The sequence below is a fragment of the Mizuhopecten yessoensis genome, unplaced genomic scaffold, assembly GCF_002113885.1.
Source record: "Mizuhopecten yessoensis strain PY_sf001 unplaced genomic scaffold, ASM211388v2 scaffold11033, whole genome shotgun sequence".
Taxonomy (NCBI): domain Eukaryota; kingdom Metazoa; phylum Mollusca; class Bivalvia; order Pectinida; family Pectinidae; genus Mizuhopecten; species Mizuhopecten yessoensis.
Window position 1 is genome coordinate 78,167 of NW_018408845.1, and position 22,500 is coordinate 100,666.

The window sequence follows — 22,500 nt, forward strand, 5'->3', positions numbered from 1 at the left end:
TGGAGTTATGCCCCTTTATGGACTTGCCGAAACAGTGTCCGCTCGATATCTCGAGTAATTATTAACGGATTAACTTCAAACTTCACAACAAGGTTAATTACCATGAAACCTTGGACAGGTTTGATAACCGCTATTATCCGACCGTAATTTGTGGAGTTATGCCCCTTTATGGACTTGCCGAAACAGTGTCTGCTCAATATCTCGAGTAATTATTAACGTATTAACTTCAAACTTCACAACAAGGTTAATTACCATTAAACCTTGGACAGGTTTGATAACCGCCATTATCCGACCATAATTTGTGGAGTTATGGTCCTTTATGGACTTGCCGAAACAGTGTCTGCTCAATATCTCGAGTAATTATTAACGGATTAACTTAAAACTTCACAATAAAGTTAATTACCATGAAACCTCGGACAAGTTTGATAACCGCCATTATCTGACTGTAATTTGTGGAGTTATGCCCCATTATGGACTTGCCGAAACAGTGTCCGCTCGATATCTCGGGTAATTATTAACGGATTAACTTCAAACTTCACAACAAGGTTAATTACCATGAAACCTCAGACAAGTTCTATAACCGCCATTATCCGACCGTAATTATTTGAGTTATTCCCCTTGGTCTCATTAATGCGATACATGCGTTCGATGATGTTGTATTGCACTCATTGATTTACCAGTTATGTTGAATGATTTCTCTTTTGATATCAATTACTCACAAAAACTTCATATATTTCAATCATACAAACAACTGCTCATTCAATGTGTGACGGGCGTATTATATACCGCTCACGGTAACCTTGTTCTGTCTGTCTGAATTAACACTTCTCTCTGTGTCTTCCCCTTCTTAACCTGTTCAACCCTTTACCAATGTGTTTTCCTTTCTCTTTCCCCTCATCCCCTTCTTTTTATTGTCACCTCTGTCTAACTTTTGCCTATACCTACTGTTTCTCCTCATGTTTTCACTCTCTTCCCCTGTTTATTTCTTTCTTCGTCTATTTGTTTCACCTCCTCCCTCTGTCCCCCACTTCTCCCTCTATTTGACCCATCTGTTCTCTGTTGGTATACGGCCAGATGACATTGGCGATAAGACAAATACTGACAGAAAACTGGAGCTGTGATATCTCGTTTAGGCTTTACCACAGGATTGGTGGGACTACTGTTGTTTGTGCATTGAAGATTGGTATATTGATAACAAAGTAATCACTATAAAAGTCACTTATGACAGATATGAGTAATAAATTAATGACTACTGTAAGTTCAAAGTTGACAGTTAGTGTGTTCCCCCACATCAAACACTTGACTGACTGGTCAGGTGTTGTTGGTTACCAGGTGGAGCTGTTGATGTGGGAGTACCCTGATCATGGTAATCACTGGGTTGTGAGGTGTGACTTGTTACCATGGTAGGATAGTTTCCTGTAAAACATCTTTGATGATTTCATGTGTGTATGGTACCTGTGGACTTACCATTAGTGTTGGCTGTTTATCAAAGCAGTCTCGTTGTCTCATGTACTCAGTATGTTTATATCTGATGTTATAAATCGAGGCAAATCTGTATTCAAAGAACTAATTCCCCATAAAAAATAGTGCAATATATGTCATGTTAGTATAAGTTGACCTCAACTTTCTTGACATTGATAATTTTTGTACAGGTGGCACAAAATGCCTAACAGCTTATATATGCCATGACCATGCATTTGTTCTTTGTATGATTCTATTTTTAGAGCCATCAGACCTTTAGTTATAAAATTTGGCATGTAGCTGTTTTGAGTTGAGAGCTATCGATTTTGTTCGTATAAATGACATTGAGTGTGTTAAAATTTTCCAATAAATCCTTCTTATGAACCATGCAGCCTGGGGTTGTGATATTTTGCCAGTAGCTTACTGAGGTGAAGGGTTTTCAACTTTGTTCAAACCAATGACATTGATCCACAATCAATTAATATATTTGGTCAGCTAGCTTCCAAGCCCATAACTGAAGGATTCAGGTCAGTGTGGTTCAAGGAAGTTAGAAAACAATATGACCTCCATAGTGACTGGCTGCAAGGAATTTCTTAGGTCCTTCTTTGGTCTGAAAAATTGGCCGATTTTGCTCCCATCATTGAAGCTGCAGTGGCCAAGTGGTTAAGGCGTCTGACATTCTGCTACCACAAACCCTCAACCACTGGGTCGCAGGTTTGAGACCTACATGAGCCAGTCGCCAGGTACTGGCTGTAGGTCGGTGGTTTCTCTCTGGGAACTCTGGCTTTCCTCCACCACCAAAATCTGGCACTTCCTTAAATGACCATAGCTGTTAATAGGACATAAAACACAAACAAACCAAACCAAATCCCAACATTTTAGAAAACTTTACAATTTCCAAAAAATAAAATTCTTAATTTAAAAAAAAAGAGGGAAGGCTAGAATTGGCCATCAGAGGGTTGTTCAGTTATGTTGGATGAGAACTTTATTGCCAGAAATCAGTAGTTCTGCTCTCTCTTTCTCTCTCTGATATTTTCATTATATTCATTATTACTAGAAATGTTTACGGTCATATTATGCATTGAATTAACAGTTTCAGCACCCTAGGAAAATAACTTTGTACAGAATGTAAGTTATATTCATCAAATATTACTTGATATGTATGCTTACAGGTGATGTGATACGATGGGAACAGCAGATTCGCATGCGACACCTGTTGACGAGACAGTACCTGTGTATAGACTCCAAGATGGATGTATCACTGGCCAACGACGCCAGCGACCCCCGAACAGTGTTCAGACTCCACTCAGTGCTGAAGGTAGTCAGAAACTCATTGACCATGGTTCCAGTTATATTGACCATGGTTCCAGTCACTGATGTGTACTGAAATGGATATCATATCGTATGAACCTTCTTACATTAAAACATCACTTTTTCAGGTTCATTTCACATCATTTTTACCAGCACAAAAGCCCATAACTGTTTTCTTATATGCTTCAACAATGCTTCAACAATTAAAATGTTGATGTGTGGGTGATGCTCAATTCCTCCTAGGCCCTGCCTTTTGAGTTCCATGGACATGGCTTGGAACGTTCGTTTTGAATTTGGAAATTTTGTGATATAACGGAGGCGAAGTGTTCGCCAGCAGCCTCCTTCTGTTGTCGACTGACAGATCGCATTTTGGTCTAACTGCACATGCACTACGACAGGTTGCGGTGAATTTCCATATAGGCTATAATTAGAAATTGATATTCACTGGATAAGCAGTGTACATGAGTTTTTGAGGACTGGTCAGGCATATAATAATATACAATTATGGACTTTTGTTCTGGTGAATATGATGTGATATGAACCTGAAAGAGTGATATTGACTGAGGCGAAGCCGAGGTCAATATCACTTTTTCAGGTTCATATCACATCATATTTACCAGCACAAAATCCCATAACTGTTTTATTATATGCTTCAACAATAAAATAAAACAAAACAAAACTAAAGATTCTGATTTTTGTACGCAAGCCTCCGTGTAAAATTTAGCCAGGTTTGAATACAACAGTTCATCATTGTAGCTTTCGAAGGTATCGACTAGATTCTTTTTCTTAAGATAAGCATGGAGGACATGCACTGCGTGTTCAATGGCCATTTTTTTACGTTAACAGCATCTTTATCCTCGAATAGTTTTGGTAATCATCTTCTATTGTCATCTGACAGATTGCGTTCCAGTCTAACTGCGCATGCGCTACGACAGGTTCCGGGGAATTTCCATACAGGCTATATTTAGAGATCGATATTCACCGGATAACCAGTCTACATGAGTTTTTGAGGACTGGTCACGTGTATAGGATCTGACCAATGTGATTGCGAGAAATGTTCATGCATATAATAAAAGTATATACAGGTTTTACGATTATTAGGTTCTCATGATATATGATTCCTGTATACCAGATCCTGTACTGGTACAGATACTACACTGAACACCTCAACAATCTATTTCTGTACTTCACATCATACACAATTTATCAAATTGAATACCAAGCTATATATAATAATGAAAGATAATGTTCCATTGATATCTGTTTTGGCAGCTCGTTTTACGAGTCTGTACAATAATTATTTCTACAGCATACATACCACATCTGTTTCACTGTGTATGCTCAAATAAATCTGTTCAAATGTTAAAACCATTCAATTAGCATAACTGAACTATAAAATTAATTCTTCATGTTTAACTTTCATTCCGCAGATTATCCTGTGTTTCAGACATTTTTTTTTGAATGCCAGCTACCTGGCGATGATTGGTTGTTTCGGAAACTATTTTAACACAAGATTGATGAATGAAGATTAATCAGACAACCTTAACTCCACAGGAAAGTGCACGTTTGGTGTTAGCACTGCCTGTCCTACTGCGACACTGAGATATTAGCGGGGTCATAAATACTTTCACATAAGTCTATACTAATTTTAAACTGTTGATTTTAAATCTTTCGTCTCAATGTAGTCTATTTAAAAACCACAGGATGATTGTTAGATAGCTTTAAAGGTCTGGCCTGGAAGCACCTCTAATTAAATTGTATTTCTTTTGTAACCATAACAAATCTAGTACTGATAGGTAAGATTTTAGCGCCCTTTGCATACAGATCCTTATATCTTGTTTCTGAGTTTGAGTTTAATGTAACTGTATATATATATATAGGGTGCACCAATCTATTAGTAGATGGTACCATAGATTTATGAAGGCTGTCTTGATAGCAAGTGTATCTCAATCCCTCTAACCCTCTGAACCAGAAATCAATCTTCAGGGTTAAAATAGTTCAGAATTTTGTGATGTCCGTCTTTCAAAGTATAAGGCAAAAAAAGGAACAGTTTTAACATTATGGTTAATTGAGGCAAGAAATTAAACTCTAAGTGAAGGAATTAAATTAAAATGTTGTAAAGTGATATTGTGTATGCTATAGGCTGGGTCTGTTCTGTTAGGTAGAATAACTGTGTAAAGAAAAGCTTGCCAACATTTTCCAAATGAATACACCAGCAAAAACATTAAGTGTTCACCAGTCATCACTGGGATTTGTGCGCCATAGATTTTCTTTTTATCAATGAAGCTGCAGACATTTTCCAACAGTTTAATGTCGCACAGATACATGTTATTTTAAGATTCCCACTGTCATTAGGTCCATTAGCAATTTTGGCTGGTGATGTTTTGACAAAATTCTTTGCTTCAGGTATTAAATTTGCATTAATTGCTAGTTTTTTTGAGACTGAATAAGACGAGACAGCTTGTTAAATATCCCCCAGTAAAATAAATCCTTTTCAGACTTAAGTCACAGGAGGGTTTTTAGATGTTCATCTTACTAGCATAAAGTGCTGTTTTTAACTATTTCTCTCTCTACCATACCCATATAGATTTGATTGCGTATTAAGTGAAATGTTGTACCTTCGTAAATTAGTAATCTATAAAATAATCTTATTTATGCATCTTATCAAGATATATTTTATATGTATAATACATACATAACACTTTCAGGTTTTTTTAATCAGTCATCTTTTTACAGTTTATTTACATTTCTCGGTTAAGGCTATAGATCCAGAATGACCACAGTAATAATTCTGTTGAAATTAATTAGCCTTAACATTTGAGGTCAGACTGATGACCTTTCAGGTCCTATTTTGATAACATTTAAGCTTGCATGATGAACTTTGTTCTCTTGATCTGAATGACCTTTGTGGTTGACCTCAGTGATGACCTTTGAAGTAACCTTGTGATTACTTTTGAGGTTGACCTGTGACAACCATTGTGTCCTTGATCATGATCTTACCTGTTATGGTTGGCCTTAGTGATGACCTTTGAAGTGACCTTGTGATGACCTTTATTGATATGTTACAGGAGCGGGATGAGATACAGTTTGAGAGCTATGCCAGGATAGAACACATGCTGACGGGATGCTGGCTTCACGCTCTCAAAGGTAACCACTACCTCCTTTTATTGTGTCACATCATTCATATATTGAACATTCTCTTTGTGCTGGCTTTTTTACCCACAACTATTGAAATTTAGGTATCTTTCTTTGCTGTTTGAATACAGGCACTGTTTAATTATAACATGTCCAAGCTAGTACTAGTCTAGCTTTTATTACCTTTCTATTACCCATCTATTACCCATCACAGATAGTACTAGTCTATCTTCTATTACCCATCTATTACCCATCACAGCTAGTACTAGTCTAGCTTCTATTACCCATCTATTACCCATCACAGATAGTACTAGTCTAGCTTCTATTACCCATCTATTACCCATCACAGCTAGTACTAGTCTAGCTTCTATTACCCATCTATTACCCATCACAGCTAGTACTAGTATAGTTTATATTACCCATCTATTACCCATCACAGCTAGTACTAGTCTAGCTTCTATTACCCATCTATTACCCATCACAGCTAGTACTAGTATAGCTTCTATTACCCATCTATTACCCATCACAGCTAGTACTAGTCTAGCTTCTATTACCCATCTATTACCCATCACAGCTAGTACTAGTCTAGCTTCTATTACCCATCTATTACCCATCACAGCTAGTACTAGTCTAGCTTCTATTACCCATCTATTACCCATCACAGCTAGTACTAGTCTAGCTTCTATTACCCATCTATTACCCATCACAGCTAGTACTAGTCTAGCTTCTATTACCCATCTATTACCCATCACAGCTAGTTACAGTATAGCTTCTATTACCCATCTATTACCCATCACAGATAGTACTAGTCTAGCTTCTATTACCCATCTATTACCCATCACAGCTAGTACTAGTCTAGCTTCTATTACCCATCTATTACCCATCACAGCTAGTACTAGTCTAGCTTCTATTACCCATCTATTACCCATCACAGCTAGTACTAGTCTAGCTTCTATTACCCATCTATTACCCATCACAGCTAGTACTAGTCTAGCTTCTATTACCCATCTATTACCCATCACAGCTAGTTACAGTATAGCTTCTATTACCCATCTATTACCCATCACAGCTAGTACTAGTATAGTTTATATTACCCATCTATTACCCATCACAACTAGTTATAGTATAGCTTCTATTACCCATCTATTACCCATCACAGCTAGTACTAGTCTAGCTTCTATTACCCTTCTATTATCCATCACAGCTAGTACTAGTCTAACTTCTATAACCTATCTATTGCCCATCAGAGCTAGTTATAGTATAGCTTCTATTACCCATCTATCACCCATCACAGCTAGTACTAGTCTAGCTTCTATTACCATCACAGCTAGTACTAGTCTAGCTTCTATTACCCATCTATTACCCATCACAGCTAGTACTAGTATAGTTTATATTACCCATCTATTACCCATCACAGCTAGCACTAGTATAGCTTCTATTACCCATCTATTACCCATCACAGCTAGTACTAGTCTAGCTTCTATAACCTATCTATTACCCATCACAGCTAGTACTAGTCTAGCTTCTATAACCTATCTATTGCCCATCAGAGCTAGTTATAGTCTAGCTTCTATTACCCATCTATTACCCATCACAGCTAGTACTACTACTAGTCTAGCTTCTATTACCCATCTATCACCCATCACAGCTAGTACTAGTATAGCTTCTATTACCCATCTTAGCTATTACTTTAGTAAAGCTTCTTTTACCTATATATTACCCATCACAGCTAGTACTAGTCTAGCCTCTATTACCCATCTATTACCCATCTATTTCCCATCACAGCTAATACTAGCATAGCTTCTATTACCCATCACAGCTACTACTAGTCTAGCTTCTATTACCCATCTATTACCCATCACAGCTAGTTATAGTATAGCTTCTATTACCCTTCTATTACCCATCACAGCTAGTACTAGTCTAGCTTCTATTACCAATCTTTTACCCATCACAGCTAGTTATAGTATAGATTCTATTACCCATCACAGCTAGTTATAGTATATCTTCTATTACCAATCTATTACCCATCACAGCTAGTTACAGTATTGCTTCTATTACCCATCTATTACCCATCACAGCTAGTACTAGTCTAGCTTCTATAACCTATCTATTACCCATCACAGCTAATACTAGTCTAGCTTCTATTACCTATCTATTACCCATCACAGCTAGTACTAGTCTAGCTTCTATTACCCATCACAGCTAGTACTAGTCTAGCTTCTATTACCTATCTATTACCAATCACAGCTAGTACTAGTCTAGCTTCTATTACCAATCGATTACCCATCACAGCTAGTTATAGTATAGATTCTATTACCCATCAAAGCTAGTACTAGTCTAGCTTCTATAACCTATCTATTACCCATCACAGCTAATTCTAGTCTAGCTTCTATTACCTATCTATTACCCATCACAGCTAGTACTAGTCTAGCTTCTATTACCAATCTATTACCCATCACAGCTAGTTATAGTATAGATTCTATTACCCATCACAGCTAGTACTAGTCTAGCTTCTATAACCTATCTATTACCCATCACAGCTTATACTAGTCTAGCTTCTATTACCTATCTATTACCATCACAGCTAGCACTAGTCTAGCTTTAATTACCCATCTTTTACCCGTCTATTACCCATCACAGCTAGTACTAGTCTAGCTTCTATTACCTATCTATTACCCATCACAGCTAGTACTAGTCTAGCTTCTATAACCCATCTATCACCCTTCTATTACCCATCACAGCTAGTTATAATATAGCTTCTATTACCAATCTATTACCCATCACAGCTAGTAATAGTATAGCTTCTATTACCCATCTATTACCCTTCTATTACACATCACAGCTAGTACTAGTCTAGCTTCTAAAACCTATCTATTACCCATCTATTACCCATCACAGCTAGTTATAGTATAGCTTCTATTACCCATCTTTTACCCATCACAGCTAGTACTAGTCTAGATTCTATAACCTATCTATTACCCATCACAGCTTATACTACTCTAGCTTCTATTACCTATCTATTACCCATTACAGCTAGTACTAGTCTAGCTTCTATAACCTATCTATTACCCATCTATTCCCCATCACAGCTAGTACTAGTCTAGCCTCTATTACCCATCTATTGCCCATCTATTTCCCATCACAGCTAGTACTAGCATAGGTTCTATTACCCATCACAGCTAGTACTAGTCTAGCTTCTATTACCCTTCTATTACCCATCACAGCTAGTTATAATATAGCTTCTATTACCAATCTATTACCTATCACAGCTAGTTATAGTATAGCTTCTATTACCCATCTATTACCCATCACAGCTAGTTATAGTATAGCTTCTATTACCAATCTATTACCCATCACAGCTAGTAATAGTATAGCTTCTATTACCCATCTATTACCCATCACAGCTAGTACTAGTCTAGCCTCTATTACCCATCTATTACCCATCTATTACCCATCACAACTAGTACTAGTCTAGCTTCTATTACCCATCACAGCTAGTACTAGTATAGCTTCTATTACCCTTCTATTACCCATCACAGCTAGTTATAGTATAGCTTCTATTACCCATATTAGCTTTTACTTTAGTAAAGCTCCTATTACCTGTCACAACAAGTACTGGTTCATTTTTCTATTACCCATCAAATTAGATAATAGACTAACTGTGATTCAATGTAATAAACAAATGGGTGGCTAACGCAAAGTAACAAATAAACACCTAGTGCAAGTTAACATAAATTAATCATGTCACCCCATTTCATTTCAGTAATAATTACCATAACTTTAGTATGCATATACAATACCTACACCCATCTTTGTAGCCCAAAAACAAAAGATTCAAATATCCCTACCTCCCTACCGTGACGTAACCTCTATCTCGATGACAGAGCCACGGAGTGATCTCCCTTCCTCTTCCTTTTATGGCGCCTGCTGCATGCTGACGCACGGAGCTTGCTCCAATTCAAAACTTTGTTTTGTCGGTTTGGTTTGAGTGTCAACTCATATTTTTGCGCAGTTTGTGTGCCTTATACCCATCTGCCCTTATTGATATAACTAATTGTTGTTGAAAATTATTTTTGTGCCTTTTACGGCCGGTTATTTTACTCCACGTGTGCCGGTGGTGTGCCACGGTCCGCCATTATCGTGGGTTAATTTCCGACCTCTGTTTATTTCGGTGACGGTTGTTTGTTTCGGCAAACGTTATTTATTTTAACCGTTTTCTGATTTATATTACGGGTGAAATTCTTTCTACGTTGCGTACTTTGTACTATCGTATTTTATCCTTATTTTCCCGTTTTATCTGCTTGTAAATTTTTTGTTTACGTTCGCTTTGGAGGGTATGTCTCGGTCGGGACAGCGACGAGGTAGTGCTCATGGGTGTTCCCATTTCTTTGTGGAACGGGACCCTCATGATGCCTGTCCCAGGTGTCGTCCTTGCAGTGAGGTTTCGCCTTGTGAACTTTGTTCACAGTCAAAATCTCAGGGCAAGGACTTCATTGTTCCAAAGCTACCCTCAACTTACCGTAAGACAGATTCGTCTGTTTCTTCCGGTAAGCGAGGGAAGCAGAGAGGTAGGGGTCGTGCCACCAGCTCTCTGGGGTCTGGTGGTACTGTCTCTGTTCCTGTCTCGGGGGGTCTTGCTTCGGCAAGTCCCTCTCGGGAGCAGGGGATGGCCCTTCCTGTCCAGGAACTCCCTGGAGTAGGGGAGGGGCAGCCTGACCCTGGCTTGGCACAGCCAAGGGTCGAATTGGCCGGGAACGCCCGTAAGCTTTCGCGCTTGTCTTCGGGTAGGGACTACCGGCCGCCAGTCACTGACTCTGTCAGTGATCCCGGCATTCCAGGTGGTGCTGTCGTTGGGGACAGTCTTGGTGCCAGGCCTGTTCTTTCGGGTTCAGGTCCTGGTGTGACAAGAGACTTTCTTTCGGGATTGTCTGTGTCTACCGGGATTAGTGACGGGCAGCTCACTAATCCCGGCATCAATGCTGGTCAGGCATACCCTCCCGGTCAGTTACCCGGACCCGGTCCTATTAGGTCCGGTCCCGAGTTTCATTCTTCTGGGAACCTGGGGGGAAAGGGTTGGGTTTGCTGGACAGGGGGCCGGTTTCCGGTNAGATTCTCCTCACTTCAAGATGGAGACTCCTCGGGGTATTATCGCCTCCGTGAGAGAGGGAATGTGGGCGACTTCAGTAGATCTAAAGGACGCCTACTTCCACATCCCCATCAAGAAGTCGGCACGGAAGTACCTCCGTTTTACTTGCAACGGAAAGGTCTTCCAGTTCCGGGCCATGCCGTTCGGGCTCACGACTGCACCTTTGGTTTTCACCAAGCTGCTGCAGGTGGTCGTGGGATTCCTGCACTCTCGAGGAATAGATGTTCACATCTATTTCGACGACTCCCTCATGCTCCACCTAGTGAGAGAGTCTCTGGTACAGGTCACCCGGTTGGTTCTGAAACTCTTACTCAAGGTCGGCTTCATTCCTTCCAGAGAAAAGTCGGAGGTTTCCCCATCTCAGGATTTTGTTTTTCTGGGGAACCGTTTCAATACGGTTCAGGGCATCGCCCTTCCACCGATGGAGAAGTTCGAGAAGGCCAGGGCTTTTGCTCTGACCTTTATCGGCCGGTCTCAAGTCCAGGTACGTTGGTTTCTCAGTTTTCTGGGATATCTCAACGCCCTGGCCGATGTGGTCCCCTTAGGGAGACTTCACATCAGGCCTCTCCAGATGTTTCTCCTTGCCAACTGGGTCCCTTCTTCAAGGGATTGGGAAGCCTTGCTTCCTCTGAACCAGTCGGTCAAGGAGTACGCACGCTGGTGGACTCATCAGGACAATGTTCTCCGAGGGGTTCCTTTGTCCAAGCCAGTTCCCACTATGACCCTGTACACGGATGCATCCATGACAGGGTGGGGAGCTTATCTCGACGGGCGTTGCCAGTCGGGGGAGTGGTCTGGGGAACAGCTCTCGGAGCACAGCAATGTGCTCGAGATGAGGGCTGTTCTGTTTGCTCTGCAGTCTTATCGGGAGATCCTGCATTCCAAGGTGGTTTGTGTGGCTACGGACAACACTACGGTTGTCGCGTATCTGGAGAGACCGGGGGGAACCAGGTCTCACACCCTGTGTGCCCTCGCTATCCGCATTCTGCTTCTATGTCAGGAAATGCAGTTGACAATTTGTGTCAAGCATCTACCAGGCAGGTTGAATGTTCTGGCGGATACTCTTTCCAGGCACTGCCAGCCGGTTTTGACAGAGTGGCAACTGAATCCCTCGATTTTCGTGGGAATTTGTCAGGTGTGGGACAGGCCTCACATAGACCTGTTCGCCACTTCACTGAACAATCAGTTGCCAACGTTTGTCTCTCCGGTACCAGATCCAAGGGCTTGGGCCGTGGACGCTCTGTCTCTGGATTGGGAGGGAATGCATGCATATGCATTCCCACCCTTCAACATGGTGGGCAGGGTGCTGCAGAAGTTTCGGGAGCATCAGTGTTCCCTCCTCCTGATAGCGCCCCTGTGGCCGAGGCAGCCTTGGTTTCCGGAGCTTTTGTCGCTTCTGGTGGAAGAGCCCCTGGCTCTTCCTCTCAGAGCGAACCTCCTTCGCCAGCCTCGTTCCAGGACGATGCACTCTCGTCCGGAGATCCTCCACCTTCACGCGTGGAAGCTATCTCAGGAGGCCTCGCTCAGGCGGGCTTTTCTAGGGACGTGTCAGATCGCATCGCTCGATCAATTAGGGCTTCCTCATCTGCCGTCTACCAGTCACGATGGAAGATTTACTGTGATTGGTGTGTCGGCAGGAAGGTTGATCCGATCAAGGCTACTGTCCAGGTGATTGCGGACTTCCTTCTTTGGCTGTTTAGGGACCGCAATCTTGCCCCTGGCACTATCGCTGGTTATCGCACGGCCATTGCTAGTGTTCTCTCTGTTCATGGTAGGTCGGAGGTAGGCTCGTCCTCCTCTCTTTCTGCCTTGATTAGGGGGTTTGGGTTGGACAGGCCTAGGGTCCGGCAGTTGGCTCCGCAGTGGAATTTGCCACTGGTGCTCGAATCGCTGATGCGGGCACCTTATGAGCCTTTAGCGTCTGCCTCCTTGAAGTTTGTTACTTACAAGGTGGTATTCCTTGTTGCCCTGGCCTCAGGTCGAAGGAGGAGTGAGATTCATGCCTTGTCTTCTCACCCCTCTTGCCTCCGATGGTCCAGGAATTACTCTGCCGTTACCCTTCTCACTGATCCTGCCTTTATGGCTAAGAATCAGGTTCCTGGCTTCTCGCCCGATCCGATTAAGATTCCGTCTTTGACTGCCTTCGTTGGAGCTGAGGAACGGGATAGGTTGCTCTGTCCCTGTCGGGCGCTTAGGTTTTACCTCGATAAAACCAGGGGGGGGCGAGGTCCTCGATCTCGTCTGTTTTTGCCCATTAAGCAGGGTCAACAGGATATCTCTTCTCAGTCAGTGTCTAGATGGATCTGTCAGGTCATCAAGTACGGTTACGACCACTCGGATGATCAGGTTCGGGCGTTGTATAAGGTGAGAGCTCATGAGATCAGGGCCCTTGCTGCGTCATGGGCCCTCCTCAATGGGTCCCCCTTTCAGGAGGTCATGTCCGCAGCTTTCTGGCGCGGACAGACTACCTTCACGGATTTTTATCTCCGGTCCTTGGCCTCTCATTCTGATGGATTGTATTCCCTTGGACCGGTGGTGGTTGCACAGTCTGTGGCTGTTCCTCCACAGTAATTCAGTGATTTTAAATAGTATGCTATCAGGCACCACGGTGGTACACCTGCTCGTTTCACGGGGAGGTTTTCCATTTTTTAATTACTTTCGGGGCTTTATTAGGGGGGTTCCTTGAACCTTTTCCCTACCTTGAGCATGTCTCGAGTTTGTTCCGTCAGCCTGGTCTGCCTGGATTCGAAGCCTCCACTACGGTAAGACGAATTCGCATACTAAAGTTATGGTAATTATTACTGAAATGAAATTGAGGTTTTTGAAGTAAAACCAATTTTCATGATGTAATACTTACCATAACTTTATGGAGTCCCACCCTGTATTCCTCCCCTTGCCTCCTCATCCTGGCTGCCTTTAGGCTCCATAAAAGGGGGTTTGAGGAAGGGAGATCACTCCGTGGCTCTGTCATCGAGATAGAGGTTACGTCACGGTAGGGAGGTAGGGATATTTGAATCTTTTGTTTTTGGGCTACAAAGATGGGTGTAGGTATTGTATATGCATACTAAAGTTATGGTAAGTATTACATCATGAAAATTGGTTTTACTTCAAAAGCCTCAAGTTTACGGTAACATAGACAACTGGCAGTTCAGGGAAAGGTAACATTGATTGGTGATGATCATGACAGATAGGTGGCCATTGGTTTTCCCTGGTCTGTTTTGAACATGACTTGTGTAAGAACTGGGTTGATTGATACGAACTATTAAGATGAAAGAAGACATAAGAATACATACTCATTAGAGGAAAAGATCTTTCAGTTGATTTAGAGGTCAACAATAATGATGGCGTCATTTTTAATTGGGGAAAATAAGCAACTCTTTACATCAGCAGATAATACGTAAGACTTGATTGGTTGTTAATCATGATTAATAATAGGTAGCTTAGAGATAATAGACCAGACAACTTCACATATCTAATTCCTTCTTTGGAAATGGAAACTACTGGTAGTTGGTTAGGAGATATTGTAGATGTGTGTTTGTATAAGTCAGTCATCAAATAGTAAAGATACCTGTGTGATGGCCAATGCTGAGAGGCTTTGAGGAAACCTTCACCTTCATCTACACAAACCTTAGGCATGTCTGGCGCAGCCAATGTTTCCATGTAATTATGGTGGGGTTTCTATAGAATGTTTATAGATGTTGCATTGCCCACATCATTCGTATGATATTCATCATTTTTATGGAAATATATGGTGCATGCTTGGCTCTGTTTTGATCTGCAGTACAGTATGATGTCCCTCGTTTAACCACAACACACAGAAGCTCAATCTATATAAATTCAGAAGTTTGCCAATCAGTAAACACTTGTTCTCTGTAGCGTTGGGGCATTTCCTTTGTATAACTAACCACAGTATCGGTATAAAGGTGGGCTGGTCAAGACCCTTGGTTTGTAATATCAATTAATTAACATGCATCAGGTGCACAGGTTTGTATGATTGAAGTATTACTGTGTACATATATATATGCCACACCTATCTGTGTTGGACTCCAACCACATAAACACCGCCAGCTTCCGAGGACCGTGTACCACCGTAAGATCTAAAATAGTGATCCTCTGTAATGACGGTGTGTCTTGTGTACTGGCTCCAGACAGACTAATTATTTCACTGTATTCTGATGTAACTGTTAATTAATTGGTGACAGTAGAAAGTATCTGGTGGCTGTAACAGGTACAAACATCACTGTTATAACACCTGTCTGATACCTGGGCTAATTAGTGGACCTTGTTAAGGACACTTGTGATTAATGTCTATATACATACGTACCCATGTATATTCCACAACTCATTATTAATTCACCGTCCTTTCAAGTACACTTCTGTAGCAATCTTTCTGTATACAATAATTTTATGAATTTTATTGGATTGCAGCAGTGTTCCCTAAGCCTTTGAAACTAAGGACTTGTTTGTCATGTGCACAAGAAATTGAGAATTTGATTCTGGAATCTTGCACAGTTTTGCCAAATATCTTGCAGGAAAATGCTTAATGTATTTCGGAGCCTTTGATTACTGTGCATTTTCTTCATGCCAAGAACAATCTGATATATACATCTTAGTACAGCTAATAACTTGATATTTCTGTATCAAAAGTCAGGGGGGAAGTGGCAGACAAAAATATGGGGAGATAATCCAGGGAGGCAACAAGAAGTTCCCCTAGTAGTTTGAAGTACATTCTGATGTCTTTTAAACAAGTCCAGGATGTTTTTGTTCCCAGTACAAAGCACAGACATATTTTATTAACAGTTTCGAATACCAAATTGTTTCTGCCATGATAACTTTATGGTTTGATGAAGGGAATTTTGTGTTGTTGGTAACGACTCCGTTATTGTGCTCTTACATATAAAACTGAATATAAAACACATCAGGAAAATGAACAATAATTCTTTGATTTGAAATAGGTAATATTTTAACATAATCATATTCATCAAACTGCAAAAAACATTTGAAGGGAAGCAAAATAATGTAATTCTTTTTAATAGAGAGCAATTATTTTTGGGAATTGTAATTAATCCTCAAGTTATTTTGAATGAATTTGTAAATTTTCTTAAATGTCTTCTAGATTCGTATCGAAGCTCTATGTTATATTTTTGATGAAAATAAAATAAATGCTGGACTAAGATATTTGATAGAACCAATATAAGGAATTATTGTATAATCAACACCAGACAGATATGATGTAGCAAGGACGACACCTCAGCTGTCTATAGGAGATAATGTCCTAAACGATAAAGTACTTGTTATCTGGCTTCAGGGTCAGGTTTTATAAAAACTAGCAGAACTACACCAATGAACATTTATTCTGTAATATAATGCATAATTCTATCAGAGACATATGTTTCCTAGACATCTCTAAGCTTTTTTACAAGATCATGTGACATTATTCATGGCCATGAATTTGAAAAAAAGAATATGAATGAAACATTTTGACTGATACTATAGTAAAGGATTTCATTATTGACCAACATGTGAGAACTAAAGGAGATGAATTTTGAACATGTGATGTATGAGTGCTTAATATTTGATCATGTGACTCCTTGTTGACCAATAGATGAGGACTATGACCGGCGAGGGATGGAGGAGAATGGTGAGAGGTCGATGCAAGGTCTTCGATGGGATACAGCATCTGTTAGGAAGGTATAGATAAAATGGTTTTGGGAAATAGTGCAAATGAATTTTATGAAACTGAATTTTGGAATTCATTAAGAACTGACATCTTAATTGTCCTATAAAAGGTCAATTTCCTTAAAGACACTTCGAATTCATGAATTTCAAAAGTAAGAGGCATTTAATATAGTTTCCTGAATGAGATTGAGTTTGAGAGTTTTAGAGATCTGTCTAAAGTTCTATTGGATGTGTATAGTTTGATTCTTTTACCGTTATTTCATTTTTATTGTCAGGTGTCGGCGAGCAGTGAGAGCATGTATGATGATGCCTACACAATACAGGAAGTGGTTAGACTTGATACCTCAAACTTCAACTTTGTGGCTGGAATGGTGCCGTTCCTCTTTAATCTCATTCAAGATGTAAGTCTGTATTAACAGAAGGACCTATATATTTTGTCACACTTAATATCCTAGTAAACCATTACACTGTCAATAAATGCACTGCCTGTCCCCTTCCCCATTCACTAGTTAAAGAAGTAATGTTTGAAAACCATTGTGTACTTGTAATCGATCACCTCAAGGTATTTAATGTCTTAATTATTTTTTATGAAATATTTGCAAAATACAACAGTTTATAATTTTATAATCTCTGTATTTATTATATTTTAAAGTTTGGTTTACATTTCCACAATTCATTGAATGATTTATTGTCTTTTTTTAGCTGCAGTTGGCAACCCAGCTGAATGCCAAGAAAACACATGGTATTATTGTGGTAAGTTAATGACTTGCTGTTCTTAGTAGAATTGTTTTGTGGATGTATATGATAGCATAAGTTTTATGTCACACCAGTTGGCTGTAAGGTCAGGAGTGCTTGATAGCATATAAACCCAGTGTTCTGGTAGCCATGGGTTCGACTCTCAGTGTTTTTTGACAACTTTAGATCTTTAAATGGTCAGTCTTTAATTGTATGGTGTTGTTGATGTTAGTGAAGCCCTTGATAATAATACTCTTTTCTGTGTTATCATTTGTGTAATTATGAATGTAAAATAAAATAAAATAAAAAATAAATTAAAGAGTTGTAACATTGATAGGTACAGGAAGTTTACAATGTTGAAATAAAATCAGAAACTGGGTTTTATATCAAGTTTGCAAAAAGTGTTGTAGTGTGTATTCTTTACCAGAGGGCTGACATTAAAGAACAACATATATTGGAGGGGAGCAGCTGTTGCAACTAGCGATCCCATAGCCCATAAATCAATCAAAACATCAATGAATGCATGCCAAAAATAAAAAAGGATATAAATTAAAAAAAATATTCTTATATCATTATGTAATTACTGTATTTGACTCAATGAGCACCCTGGGCACTTAGCATCATGGAAAAATTAAAACAATAAAAGAACCTTTTTTAAAAAAAAAACCCAAAACAGACAGAAAAGAGCCATAAATGACACTGTTTTCAAAAAATTTGTAAATGATTTGGAAGTTGACGGATATTTGGACCAGAAAAAGGATAAGGGGTGCTTGTAAGAGATGGGCGATTATTAGTTTGTATGTGGTAGCCAGAATTAAAATTGAAAAGATCTGTTTGAACTTGCAGGCCTTACAAGAGTTAAAGAACTTCATGGTGCCTCAAGGACTGCCGGACAAAAACAGACAGAAGTTGATGAGGAATCTGAGGGTAAGATGGCCATGCACTGGTATCTTTGTATACACAATGGCAAATAGAGAATGTGTTTTCCTGTTTTCTATGGGAGTTTTTTCTTACTTCCATATTAAAAGGTTTTTTGGAGGAATGATGTGGATTGGAGGGACGATTTAATTATATTCAAGCTTTCTTCAAAAACTGAATTAAGCAAATAAAAATTCTTTTTGCTTATCAGGTTTTGTTGTATTTTAAAAAGATTAGTCTTACTTGTATAATGTGTGAAAAAAAAGATTTATAAATGTATTTCAAAGAAACATGTATTCACAAATTCAATAAATGTTCCTAAAATTGATAACCTGTCATCTATAATAAGATCTTAGTGATGGAACACCAGGTTTGTTGTTATCACACCATATTTCTCCTATTGTCAGTTGATTTATCTACCCTTTGTTGATTTATCTCCCCTTACAGGTGATAGACATCCTGGTGAACCTGCTACAGTGTTGTCTGCGGGAGGGTGACGAGGAGAGTCACATGATCAGGATCTTCAAGGAAGCGTATGACGTCCTCCATGCCTACATGATCGGCAAAAGTCGCAAAAATGCTCTATACTTCGCAAAGTACATTGACTTCTTCCAAACTCAATTCACCCAGAAGGTAAAATTAATGGGAGACAACTAGATTATTTCACCTTATCAAAATCATAAAACTGTTACAAAGGGAGATAATCTGGTTAATGTCCCACTGCAAAGTCATTACTGAGATTGATCATGGAAATATGTAGAAAACTTTTGAATGGTTGTGTAACATGTGATTTGTGCGAGCTATGACATACTAGGGTGTTGTTTTTGTTGTTACAGGGAGGTATCGGCCTGAATGTGGCTCAGATGATTGTTGAGCTGATCCGAGACAAGCGCAAGATAGTAGACAGAATCACAAAGAAACACATCGACACATTCATTCAACTTCTCATCAAAAACCATGTTAGTTGTTCCAAGTTTCTGTGAAGCTTTCTCTCAATTTCTGACTTCTTTATTTGTATTATAGATGTCATGAATTAAGACCCATTCTATTTTAGCATGATTTGCAATGTTTAGACAAAGCTTATTAAAGTGGATTAAATTGAGTTATTCTATGTTAACTTCAATATCAATTAATATTTCAAATTTGAGAAATTGGAAAATACGAGCATAAAGAAGTTTCCAACTGTACACCAGCAATATCTGTCTGGAACTAGGACTTGTTAGTCAGATTTGGTTCTTTATGTTATAGATATAAGATAATGGTATTCAGTTGACTAACGGTACCTTGGATGTTTTTACAGAACTATAGATTCCTTGACCTGCTGCAAGTGTTGTGTGTGTGTGATGGGGTGGCCATCCCCAACAATCAGAGCTATATAGTGGAGCAGTGGCTTCGCAAGTACAAGGTAAGCTCCCCTAGTATGTCCTTACTACCATGATGGAGGAGACTCGCAGAGCAGTGTAGCGTCTCCAAAGTTAATGTATATTCTCATGGCCTGAAGGGTTCAGGGTTGAGAAACAGTCAGGATGTGGCAGCTTCAGAAAATGTTTTACGCATACATCTGCTTTCGTTAAAGTGTACCACAATTCATTTCATTTTTCGTTTGTTACTTCAATGTTTGGAACCTTCTCCACCAAAATGTACAAGATTCTATAGCTAGTGCTGTAATTGGTTACAGGTGCATGTTTAGGACTAATTTTTCAGGTGAAAGTCATGGTCCTTCCAGGTTAATTTTATTACTTTGATGGATTGATAGTTTCCACTCTATAATCAATTATTCCTTTTCTTATATGCAGGAGAAAAACAATTCATAAAAAGTATGTTGTTTTCTTTTTGTTATTTTGTGAAATGTCATCCTGCGTTGCATCAGATACAACAAATTAAGTATTTGACATTTGTATTTATTATATAATGTTCACAGTACTTTCTTTGTCAGTTATTTCAGCTTTGTAAAATTAAGATTGTGAAATTATCTTTATTTACAGGCTAGTGTATATATGATGGATCGGGGACAAAATATCAACAAACGTCCAAACATTGTGTATGTGTCTACAGATGGGGCCAAGAGCTGGGTACCCCTCAATGTGTTTGTGGATGTAAGTAGTATACTACCACTTACTTATCATCTCAGGAGGATCGAGATAGCTGAAACTTTGTATGGTTTATTAAATATGTTTAAAAACATTTCAATATTGTGATATAGGAATAAGATGATTACACAGTATAAATGTTTTGCCTCTGCCTTGGTACTAAATGGACTTTAATTAAAAAATGGATGATGGGACCAGATGAAGTTTAATAAAAGAATGGATGATGGGACCAGATGAAGTTTAATAAAAGAATGGGTGATGGGACCAGATGAAGTTTAATAAAAGAATGGGTGATGTGTGCTTTATGGGTCGACTTGTTTGTTACAGACGGAGGGACCCGAGTTTGTGGAGGATGACTACAAGTTCCTGTTACACCAACTCGACCTGTTCAAGGCCTTGTGCTTTGTAAGTTAATTGGAGCCACCTGTGATGTTTTATAAACATTGACCAGGGTTCATCACAAGACAAGCAATGTTCTGTATATTTGATTTAAAACACCTAATTATGTTATAGAAATATAAGTACTTATTGTCTATTTCTTGTTAATTGATATTGCGTCCAGCTATTTCTGTCAACATCACTATCAAATCATGCAGATTTCTCTCTTGTGATTGCATTTTATCAGTAAACGCTGTGTGCGAAACTAACATCGAGTTACCTCTCAAAAAAACAATTGGTATTTCTTTTATCTCTTTTTCTTGTCAAATTTTCTAATGATTTTATCTAAAGTGTTTTTTTTTCTTGACAAAAACATTTTTACCAGACATATGTTTGATCAGGTGTAGTTGGCATATACTAACACTGGACAATTATCAAGTTTTCTTTATTCTCATGATTCTATCCTCAGATGATCAGTTTGAATCTAAATGCTAAAACTATGGATTTCAATATTTCTTAAACTTTGAACTAATAAACCTATGTTTAAAATGTTCAATTGGAGTAGACACTTTTACCAGATTTATCAAATCAAATTTTTGTTGTGTACAATCCAAACTATTTTTAATTTTGTATCAAGACTCAAAAATGAAGTAGAGGAGCGTTTTGTTGCGGTGTCGTAGGCAGAGGTTTGTGATTATTGCTTTATTTTCTCTCTCTGGAAACTATTCAACAGCTTTTGTGTTGTGATTTAAACTTTTGAACAGGGTCGTAACGACTTTTCTGGATTTGTGATCACGCGGGAGTATGGTTACTTGACTTGGGAGGATGCCTATCTGTGTATGACTGCAGAACAGCTCCCCGACATCATACGGGCAAAGTACTGTGAACTCATCATAGGTAATGTATGAACTAGGAAGTTAAGTGTTCATAACAAAGAAAAACTATTAGTTTACAATGTTTACTTTAGATCAAATTGTTCTTTGAAATTTACAACTCTTTTTTTCTTCCTATTTATGTTATTACACTCCCAATTCCACCCACAGCGAGGTAAATTCTAAAGTGTGGTTGTTTTTCTGTAAACAATCTGTCCAGACATCACCTGCCTACCTACATGAAACACTACGTAACTTTGCACACATTACCCGTATGACTTGTACCTTTGCACATGGTTTTACATTTTAGTTCAGCCCCTGCTCCTTTAAGAGAGTTATGTCCCTTGTTTAAAACAATTGTTAAAGACAGCTTCTTACTTCTGTACTTTGTACACAAAAATTGTTGCCAGTTAACGTCATGTGGGTATGCTGTATTTAAGTTTTTAGGTCACCTGAGACAAAGTCTCAAGTGACCTATTGCGATCGCCTTTTGTCTGTCGTCGTCCATCGTCCGTCTTGCGTCCGTAAACAATTTACATTTTCGACTTCTTCTCCAAAACCCCTGAACCAATTTCAATGAAATTTTGCAGGGACCTTCCATGGACAAAGGTCAACAAAAACAGTTGCCGGTTTAGTCCTAAGCCCCCAGGGGCCTGAGGGGCGGGGCCAAAAAGGGTCAAATTGACTAAAATTTCAAAAATCTTCTTCTCCAAAACCCCTGAACCAATTTCAATGAAATTTTGCAGGGACCTTCCATGGACAAAGGTCAACAAAA

The 22,500-nt window shown here is 39.2% G+C and overlaps 1 protein-coding gene across 1 annotated transcript in view; it reads left to right on the plus strand.

Annotated features, from left to right (window-relative positions):
• The window catches only part of LOC110464789 (inositol 1,4,5-trisphosphate receptor type 1-like), a 133,172-nt gene that overhangs the window by 40,468 nt on the left and 70,204 nt on the right, over positions 1 to 22,500 (plus strand). Inside the window, exons 10-21 of the mRNA XM_021520214.1 lie at positions 2,634 to 2,779; positions 5,841 to 5,919; positions 16,659 to 16,744; positions 17,008 to 17,133; positions 17,435 to 17,485; positions 18,314 to 18,394; positions 18,833 to 19,018; positions 19,222 to 19,344; positions 19,686 to 19,790; positions 20,371 to 20,481; positions 20,803 to 20,880; positions 21,618 to 21,750. Of these exons, the coding sequence (XP_021375889.1) occupies positions 2,634 to 2,779; positions 5,841 to 5,919; positions 16,659 to 16,744; positions 17,008 to 17,133; positions 17,435 to 17,485; positions 18,314 to 18,394; positions 18,833 to 19,018; positions 19,222 to 19,344; positions 19,686 to 19,790; positions 20,371 to 20,481; positions 20,803 to 20,880; positions 21,618 to 21,750 (1,305 nt within the window). The remainder of the gene's footprint in view (positions 1 to 2,633; positions 2,780 to 5,840; positions 5,920 to 16,658; positions 16,745 to 17,007; positions 17,134 to 17,434; positions 17,486 to 18,313; positions 18,395 to 18,832; positions 19,019 to 19,221; positions 19,345 to 19,685; positions 19,791 to 20,370; positions 20,482 to 20,802; positions 20,881 to 21,617; positions 21,751 to 22,500) is intronic.